Here is a 9,895-nt window from a genome sequence, read left to right as displayed (position 1 = left end):
TAGTGTTATGGGGAGGTGGGCAATAAGGTTGTAAGGTAGTAATAAGGGGAGATGGGGTGGTTGATGAAGAAGGTTGTGGGAGTAAAGGTGTTGAAGTTGAGCATGTTGGGAGAGTAGAAATGTCTCCTGGGGGTTGGTTGTTGATTAGGGTTGATACTGTACTAGTATGCATTGATGATGGGGGGAGTTCTTGCAGTGTTCGGAGCCGTGGTCAAAGGAGAGCTGGGATTGGGGCTATTTGATAAAGGGGCAAGCCTCATTGCCCCTAAGATTGAGGTTATGTCTTCATTATTGGCCATGATGGTTAATGGTTAATGGCAAAGGAATTGACGAGTAAATGGGTTAAGGTTGGGTAAGGTAATGTATAGGGGTTAGATCAAGTGAAGGATGTATATGCATTTGAGGAATGAAAACAGGTTGTCAAAGCAGAAAGTGTGAGAAGTTGTGGGAGGGATCACGAAAATCGGTCCCATTTGGCTGGGCTAAATAGATTATTTAAGAATTTTGTAGAGATGGGGGTAGTAGAAGGACGGGGGCATGTAGAAGAGGGAGTAGTGTTGAGGGAGGTTGTGTTATGGGGAAGTGGACAATAAGGTTGTAAGGTAGTAATAAGGGAGGATGGGGTAGTTGATGAAGAAGGTTGTGGGGGTATAGTTGTTGAAGTTGAGCATGTTGGGAGTAGAAATGTCTCCTGGGGTGTTGATTAGGGTGGATACTGTACTAGTCGGCATTGAGGAGGGGGTATTAGTTGTAGTGTTCAGAGCCGTGGTCAAAAGAGGGCCTGGGGTCACGAAAATCGGGCGAGTTTGAATTGGTGGAGCTATTTGATGGAAGCAATTGCCTCTAATAATGGTATGGTTAATGGTTATTCATTGTTGGTAATGATAAGCCTGGAGTATGTTGGGGAGAGAAACGGTCCTACCCTCAGGGTCGCTTGAGGGGTAAGGGCTAGACAAGCAGGGGAATACCGTGCCCATGGCTCCCTCAGGCCGTTCAGGACTGGCACAAAGTCAGCCTTTCATCCTTTCAGCACGGCTCTCACACCTTAGGAAGTGGATAGTAGAAGGGGTTGGTGGAGGGACAGAAAGGAAAAAGTAAGAGGGGAAAAAAAAGACCATGCAAAATTTGTTGAGTCGAGGGCTGAGTCCCAAGGTTGGGGAGTTCCCCAGCATTGGGTCCCAGTCTCCGCCTCCTAAGCCCCCCCACGACAACAACGGGCAAGGGATTGGGGGGGTATTGGCCATGATAAGCCTGGAGTATGTTGGGGAAAAAAATAGTCCACCCCTCAGGTGTAAGGTCCAGGTATGGCATGGGAATACCGTGCCCATGGTTCCCTCAGGCCGTTCAGGACTGACATAAAGTCAGCCTTTCGTCCTTTCAGCACGGCTCTCACACCTTAGGAAGTGGATAGTAGAAGGGATTAGTGAAGAAACTGAAACGAAAAGTATGAGTGGGAAAAAAGACTATGCAAAATTAGTTGAGTCGATGGCTGAGTCCCAAGGTTGAGGAGTTCCCCATCATTGGGTCTCAGTCTTCGTCTCCTAAGCCCCCACACGACAACAACGGGCAAAGGATTGGGGGGGATGAAATTTCAAATTCAGTCCATCTTGACTTAATAGTCTTGTCTCAAAAAGAACTGATGCACTAAAAAAAGGGTTGGTATAAAAGTGTATGCTTCTTTGCTCTTCTTTATTTGAAATATATATCTGGAAGTAGTTCATTAAATATATTCCTTTCAAATATGTAATCAAAACAAACTGGCAATCATAAAAGAGTATAAGACTAGTCCAATGAATATACTGAATTCACAGCATAATACAATAAAGTGATGAAGTACAGTATAATAAGTTGCAATATGAATGACTTACATACAAGGTTTCAATGTTAATGTTCAAAGGAACTGTAGATGCACCTTACAAACCTGCTATATCTAAAATAACAAAAACAATGTTCTGTTGTTATGCCAAACTTTCTTTCAATGCATGAATATTTTGCATAGCCATATTTTTATTTCAAAACAGAAACTTCTGTTATATTAGTATAACACACCTTAAGCTGGTCATTAGGGTCTTACAAAACCTTTATTAAAATTGAGTTTAAGAAAAGGAGTAACATAAATATTAATACAACAAAACTTTAATAAAATAATTTTCAGAGTAGCTGATAATTTAAGGAAGTGCCCCTTCACCCTTTCCCTGAACACAAGGATGAGAGAGAAAGACTCACAAATGCTGGATGGGATGATGGATGCCTCCCTTACATTACAAGTGATCATGAGTTATATTTCTGTACATAAAATTCACATCTAAAAATCATCAGAAAAGCTTCCAAAGAATGTCAGACAATATCACATGCATTCAACCATATAAAGTCATTTGTACTTTCATCACTTGGTAAATGTCTAAAATTCACTTTATATAAGCATCTGCTTGTAACTGCTACATTTTGATGATCATAAAATTTGACTACAAATAAAAATTAGAGTGAAGTAATGTCCCAGTGCCCTTTTCATCACTATGATGCTAATTTACAGGCTGATACATAAGCCTCTACTACTCATAGCACATAATATACCAAAAATCATGTGACCACATGCAAATCTGCATTATTCATTTATCACAATTATATCACATAGACACTTTACAAAAGTTAATCAAATATTCAGTTTCTTCTTCTTTTTCTTGTTTGGTGTTTGTGTTAATGGTGGTCCCTGCTGAAGTTCTTGTATCTGGGCTCTCCTTTCTTTCTCTCTCTCCCTTTCCTGCCTCTGAAGTTCTTCCTCCTCCTGTTTTGGAAAATGCAGAAAATTCTATCAGTCACTTTCATACAGTATGCATAGACAGATAAATAAATGAAATTAAATATTCAGCAATTACACTCTGATCATAGAATATGCTCTATACTTACATGTATTTCTCTCACAGCATTAACATAAATGAAAATACAAAGTGTGTATGTTCTTGTTAAACTCACCTCCTTACATTTCTTGTTATTAACTTGGCCTTTATTGGCAGCAGCAGCAATGCTCGCAGCTCCTGGCGGATCCTCACTTTCTTCTAACTCTCTTTTTCTAAAAGAATGCAAGACAAAAGCTTAGCTACTAAAGTTTCATACCTAAATGATTTTTAAACTAAACAAAATCCACTACACTTTCATGATGGTAGTCAAATTATAGCATACAAATAATCTAAACCATCCAAAGACAGGTCAGTATTTTCATTAGGAAGATAGCAAAATGGTTAGCTAATTATTTATAATATCTATTGTATACTATCAGCATTATCATTTGAACTGGGTTTTACCTTTTGCTTGATAAGTGTTTCATTATATGTGGAAAGTTGACAAGATGGTCCTGCAGTACTGTCCAATTGCCTTCCACCATCAATGCTTCTACTGAGGCATCTATCACATCCTTCTTCTTAGTTTTACTAATCATTTCTGTAAAATGTTAAATAAACAATTGGATCTGGTAACTTTTCCTACTATCCCTTTAAATGGCAAATTACTACTAGTTTTATAATAATGAGTCATAATCATAAGCAGCTTCTACTGCTGAGTGATGCAAACACTTTTTGTAACACTTCATAATACAGTTTAAAGTTTAAAAAATGATGACATGTTTTCTTGAAGTGTTGCTTGATATTTTAGAAATGAGAATGGATGAGAATGAATATCTTTATGATATAAGAGATGTATTTAATGGTTTTGAATATATCTTCATCATAATAAATGTATTTCTGATGAAGATATATTAAAACCGGTTAAATACATCTCTTGTACTGTGAAGATATTTATTCTCATTCATACATTTTTTACATCTGTTGCACTGAATAAAGTTTATTATGGAAGAAATAAAAGAAAATTATATTTCATAATACTTACTGTTATTTTTAGTATCAGGTGTAAGGTCCTTCAATTGTTCAGTCTTCTTTTTAAGGTCTGTATTCAGCTGTTTAATAATTATACCCATATGATGCATTTGTATAACTAGTGGTACTATCCAATGTTCACGAAACTGAAAAAACACACCAACAGCCAAGTACAGAAATACAATAACAAATGCAATAAAAACTCTATATCCTACGACTAGAATTAAGCTATATATAATAATTTAACCAACACTTGGTAATGAGGGAGAGCAAGAAAATCATGAAAAAAAATGAAAATCATGAAAAAAAATCATCATGAAAATAGAAAAAAATATAAAACAAATACTCACCAGGTCATCAGACAATCTGTTTAATGTGAAGATCCATTTAAATGCGAGGTCATTGAGTCTTGATGAGAGGTTCAGGGTGATAGTTTTTCGGTCTTCTCTCCACTGCACTTTCACATTCAACTTCCTGACCTCGTCCAGCACCAAACCTGACAATTCTTTGATGCCTGCTTCTATGCAAGGTGCCCACTCCTATGTTTCAAAGAAAATATATGCATAAATGTCATCTGATAATTTGATTTGATAACCTTCACTTTTCTTTAGAACCTACTCTACCTGCATTGACAGTCCGACTAACTGTATGGCAACAAAGTGATTTGCTCTTTTTACACAAAGACAAATTTTATGAACCCTGTCTAAAAAGACTTACTTCTGCCTTTTCCAGAACATGGGCTGCGGTTCTCCTCTCGCCCCAGACACCACAACCATCTGTCAACATTAATAAGTACCCAGAGTCACTGGCACTTGACTTTCCCATCCATTCTGGCCCTAAGCTTGGCATTGGGCCCCATGCAGCTTCCTCCAAAGATCTCCATGCTTCTGCTGTCATTCTGGCCAGCTAAGGCTCCTTCTGCAAAGACGGTTACAGATTTGATTTGGGTTCATAGGTTCTAAGACAGATGAAACAATTCATGTCTAACGTTTCTACAGAATGTAACTGGCAGCCTCTTCATTGCCTTTGAAATTTAACTTTGACTTTTGTCATAAATTGGCAGCACTCTTAAATAAGAGTATTAAAATCTTTATATCAATTCCAATAGGAACATGTCATCTTACAGGTAATTATTCAAGACACCCACACATCTGCCACTGGCTTAGCACCAGTCAGCTTCCGTGCCTACTGGCACACCGGCAGCTGCCCACAAATCTTCAACACTTCTACCTTTTTCATGCAAGACAGAGCTATATCTTTTTAATGATCAGCCGTTCTGCCTTAAAAGTAGTGGCTAGTTGGAACTGAACTTATGCCCAAGCATTGAATACAGATCCAGTACGAGCTCTGTCTCGCCAAAATATAAATATAGAACAGTTTTGTACAAAGTGTCAAAGCAATTAAGTAGAGCATTGTCACTACTGCACTGGATTTCTGCTTAGGGCTAAGGCCATTCGCCGGGGCAGCATGAATCAACAGGCAACTCAGTCTAATATTTATAGGGAAAAAGAAAGTCTCGACTTGGAAGTCACTGCCGGTGTCCTTAAACATCTACCATCTCTAATCTCAGTGTTCGACTGAACAGCTTTTCAAACAATGAAGATAATGATCATAAACATACAAACCTTTATTCTACAAAATATCAAATGACACACTTGAGCCTTCCCGTCCCTTTAGTTTTCTTTAAGTGCTCCTTAACGCCCGAACCAAACAACATTTCCCGCCCATCTGTAGAGTGTGCTCATAAACCAAACACGAGCTTGGTTAGTGGCACGCAGAGAGACGCCCGCCCGTGACTGCCTGCGGAGAAGAGGAATCCGCCGCCGCCGTCTCGTCCGCCTCGTCTTCGACGGACGGCGGCACGTAAACAAGGCAGCAGAAAACGGGAATCGTCGGGGCGACTTAGCCATTTCCTCTGGGCTTTTTTTTATTTTTTTATTCTTCAATCTTTTTCATATATAACTGTTTTCGCTCTAGTCATTAGCGATTTTTCCCTCTCTTTTCCTAAACTTGTTTTATGTACTTGATTTGGCTGTGATCATTAGAGCTCTTTTTATTTGCTTTATGTCACTGATTTTGCTTTATGTTACTGTTTTTACTTTATGTCACTGATTTTGCTCTGGACATTAATGTGTTTGTGATTTGGATTTCTCCTGGCATTTCATGAATTAGGTTGTGGTAATCATGATAGTGTTATGTTATAGTGTTATAATTTTTTACCATTATTATCATTGTTATTTATTATTGTTGTTGGTATTGTTGTTGTTGTTGTTGTTGTTGTGTTTGTTTTAGTTATTATTATTATTATTATATTTATCATCCTTATTATTAGTAGTTAACATTATTACTATTACTATTATCATTATTATCATTATCATTATTATTACTATTATTATTGTCATAATTATTACTATTACCATTATCATTACCATTATTACTATTGGCATTATCATTATCATATTTATCACTGGTTTTGTCATCATTACCATTATTACTGTTATTATTATTAAAATATTTTTTTATTACTGTTATCTTTACTGTCGTTGTCATCGTTACAATCATTATAATTATTCATATTATCATTATTATCATGTCGTTGTTGCTGTCACTATCATCATTATCGTCATCGTCATTAGTCATAATTTGTATTATTATCATCATGATTAGTAGTATCATTATCATCATTATTAATTATTATAGACCCATCAGTGTGATCAGTATCGACCTTGTCAGAATTACCATCCGCATTTTTACAATTGTCCTTATTACTATCATTGCTATCACCGTCATCGGCTTTATTATTGCCGTCCCTTATTGTTGTTAGTATTGCCATTAGATAGATAGATAGGTAAATAGACAAAAAGATAGATAATTAGATAGATATATAGATAGACAGTGAGATAGATATACATAGATAGACAGAGAGATAGATATACATAGATAGACAGAGAGATAGATATACATAGATAGACAGAGAGATAGATATACATAGATAGACATAGATTTATAGACAGATAGATGGACAGACAGGCAAATAGATAGAAAGACTTAAAGAAACAACTTTTTTATCTATCTCTTAATCGAAGACTGAAGACAATAACATGTGATGGTCTGGATACCTTCTGCACATCATTATGACTTATGATTACTGTCATCATATGTTTTTTTTCCATCCATCGATCACAATTCCAGGATGAAAACATTGTCGTTATTGTTGTCACATTTCATTTCACACGATAAGCAAACCTCCCTTCGTATCTATCCGTATCTAGAAGAAAGCTACAGTTTGTATCTTTGTACCGATTGGCCAGATTTGGCCAGATTATACCTACGACCTTTTTAACAAATTGTTTTTCTCAATCTTTTCCTCCCAATCTTGTGTAGAAGGCATCCAGACCATCGATTAAAAGATTATACAAATATCTATCTTTCTATCTATATGCCGGTCTATCTGTCAGTAAATCTATGTCTATCTATCTAATGTCTGTCTATTTATCTAATTATCTATCTATTTGTCTAACTATTTACCAATTTATTTATCTATCTAATTGCATCTCTCTCTCTGTCTCTCTCTCTCTCTCTCTCTCTCTCTCTCTCTCTCTCTCTCTCTCTCTCTCTCTCTCTCTCTCTCTCTCTCTCTCTCTCTCTCTCTCTCTCTCTCTCTCTTACACACACACACACACACGCGCGCGTGTGTGTGTGCATATATATATATATATATATATATATATATATATATATATATATATATATATATATATGAATAGGTAGGCAGATAATCAAATTACAGCAGATGCCCGCAGACAAAGCCAGAGCCACGCACACACGCATGCACAAAAAAAGTACATTCGCACTCCTATGTATACAAAGAAGTCGACTTCGCAGATGCTTGCATTATAAGCAACGTAGCGATTTATCAGTGAATCACCTTGAATTAAATTGGGCAAATCACAATGCTAGATTATAGTGCCCATCTCTTCTTGTCAACATCCGTAGTACAACTTTCTTAGGCCAATTCTCTTCTTGACAATTCGCGTCTGCCAAGTCCCAACAGGTGGTAGAACTGGAAAAAAAACTAGGGAATTTCTTCTACTACGTTACATCGTCTAACGTCTGTCGATGATTATATTTTCAAATATAGTATAAGAATTTTATAGGTAATTATTAATCACAAGTAACTTAAAAGTGCTTCAACTATCATTATCAAAGGCACAAGTCATTTCAAAGACTGGGTTTGATTCCTACACGCCAACGGCCATGTTCTTACTTTTATTTATGCATCCATGATAGTTAATCCTAACATCAGTCAAAAACACATTCATCTATGAATTGTATTTATTCCAGTTTGTATGCATAATTGTGATACGCAAATTATGTGACATGTTCTCACACGGTTTTACAAAGTTGATATCCTCGCTTCGCAAAAATCAGATGACATCTTGTGGCTTAGGTTAAATGTTGATGCAGTATTGAGTTTCTGTTACATACAAGGTTGCAATGAAAACACATGGTTTAAGCATTAATGATTTACTGGGTTAAAAAGGTTCCTTTATTTGTGGTTTATCGTTTATCAGTATATAATATTTACATATAACTCTTACATAACACTGACATGAATCTGGGATGGTGTTGTAGGATACAGTCTGGTATCAACACGCTTAATATCTCCGTAACAATATTTAAGATGAAACAGTTAAAGATATTTTATCTTTACTGTCTCAAGGATAACATAAAAATGCTTGTTCTTCTTATCAAGATGAGTTCGACGTAAACTGTATCATTTCTTGTTATAGATTATTATAAAAAAAAGAAAACACGAATAAGCATTTTCATTAAATTTGCACTTAGCTGAAAGACATTTGTTATACTTACGGGTGACAAAAGAACATGTGTAATTCGACACGCTCTAAATTGCGTTTCTAGGCAAGGGTATTCATCAAAACGATTTCCACGGAAAGTTGCGTATGTCCTGTGCCTTGTTTTCGGGAAGCTTCATAACCTTAGGAAATCGCTTCTCCTACAAAACCTTCAATTGCCTGATCTCTGGCCACGAAACCTGGTGACAACAGAACACAGGGGCCACCTAGCTTCATTAATTCATCAGTTGATAAGTAAAATCCATGAATCAGTTTAGGAAAGTCTGTTTACGCCTCACACGAACATCATTTGAATAAGGACCTATTTAGATTTCATTACTTTGGAACACTCCCAACTAATAATGATGTGATATGGATTTTGGTCCCTTGTGCATGGATAATGAGGTCTTTTTCTGATTCTGTTTAGCTTGAGATATGCAATAGGGGTACATATATATATATATATATATATATATATATATATATATACATATATATGTATGTATGTGTGTATGTATGAGTATATATGTATATATATATATATATATATATATATATATATATTAATGGATAGCTATTAAAATACCGTTGATATGATAATAGAATGAGCAAATAAGCGCACAGCTGACCGCCTGTGTCCTACCTCGGAGGGCGAGCCCTCGAGAGCGCTAGGCTTTCTCCCCGGGGAAGGCAGCACAGTAGTAGGCCGTCGAGCGAGCCAGCGCCTCCGGCCACGAGAAGGGCGGCGCGTAGCCCATGGAGAGCTCCGCCCGCAAGCGACTGACGACGGCGATGGTCTGGCCGAGGCGGTGGAGAGTCCAGGACGGGAGGGCGGAAGGGCCCGGGGGACTCAAGCCAAAGACGGAGCGGACGGCGCCCCAGGCTTTCGCGAGGAGCAGGAGGATGGCAACCGTCCAATAAGAGAGGTTACGGGCGGGTTGCAGGTCGAGGTGGCGGAGGAAGGGGTACGCGAGGCCGGGCAGGTTGTTGGGCGGCGTGTCGTCCGTCACGTACACCGGCAGGCCCCCCACGCGCTGCAGCTCGCCCGCGTCGTCCTCCCGCAGCAGCTTCCTCAGAGCCATGACGTGCGCCGCGGCCACGTTGCCTGCAGCGCGACGTTATTGTAAATGTATTGTTGATTCACATCCTAACTTCTAACTCACTTTTTTA

General features: G+C 37.8%; 2 protein-coding genes across 2 annotated transcripts in view; both read right to left on the bottom strand.

Moving 5' to 3' along the window:
- Nucleotides 1-1,675: 1,675 nt before the first annotated feature.
- On the bottom strand, nucleotides 1,676-5,741 carry LOC125025694. Its single transcript, XM_047613811.1, has 7 exons — nucleotides 5,495-5,741; nucleotides 4,587-4,787; nucleotides 4,220-4,408; nucleotides 3,883-4,015; nucleotides 3,303-3,438; nucleotides 2,974-3,070; nucleotides 1,676-2,785 (listed from the first exon to the last, which is right to left on the bottom strand). Exons 2-7 carry the CDS (start codon nucleotides 4,764-4,766, stop codon nucleotides 2,654-2,656), a joined length of 867 nt encoding a protein of 288 aa, XP_047469767.1. The 5' UTR covers nucleotides 4,767-4,787; nucleotides 5,495-5,741; the 3' UTR covers nucleotides 1,676-2,653.
- A 2,639-nt stretch (nucleotides 5,742-8,380) lies between these two features.
- Nucleotides 8,381-9,895, bottom strand: part of LOC125025755 (3 beta-hydroxysteroid dehydrogenase/Delta 5-->4-isomerase-like) — an 8,791-nt gene continuing 7,276 nt past the window's right edge. The window contains exon 6 of the mRNA XM_047613944.1: nucleotides 8,381-9,830. Within this exon, the coding sequence (XP_047469900.1) occupies nucleotides 9,394-9,830 (437 nt within the window). The 3' untranslated portion in view covers nucleotides 8,381-9,393. The remainder of the gene's footprint in view (nucleotides 9,831-9,895) is intronic.

Source organism: Penaeus chinensis, chromosome 5, assembly GCF_019202785.1.
Source record: "Penaeus chinensis breed Huanghai No. 1 chromosome 5, ASM1920278v2, whole genome shotgun sequence".
NCBI classification, from domain to species: domain Eukaryota; kingdom Metazoa; phylum Arthropoda; class Malacostraca; order Decapoda; family Penaeidae; genus Penaeus; species Penaeus chinensis.
Note: the sequence above shows the minus strand (reverse complement) of the source record. Positions and strands in the feature narration are given on the sequence as shown.

Coding starts and splice junctions, on each gene's coding strand:
- LOC125025694 (XM_047613811.1), bottom strand. CDS start 4,766: ATGACAGCAGAAGCATGGAGATCTTTGGAGGAAGCTGCATGGGGCCCA. Junction 4,409..4,586: donor ATGTTCTGGAAAAGGCAGAA/GTAAGTCTTTTT, acceptor TTTGAAACATAG/GAGTGGGCACCTTGCATAGA. Junction 4,016..4,219: donor ACAGATTGTCTGATGACCTG/GTGAGTATTTGT, acceptor GTGTTTTTTCAG/TTTCGTGAACATTGGATAGT.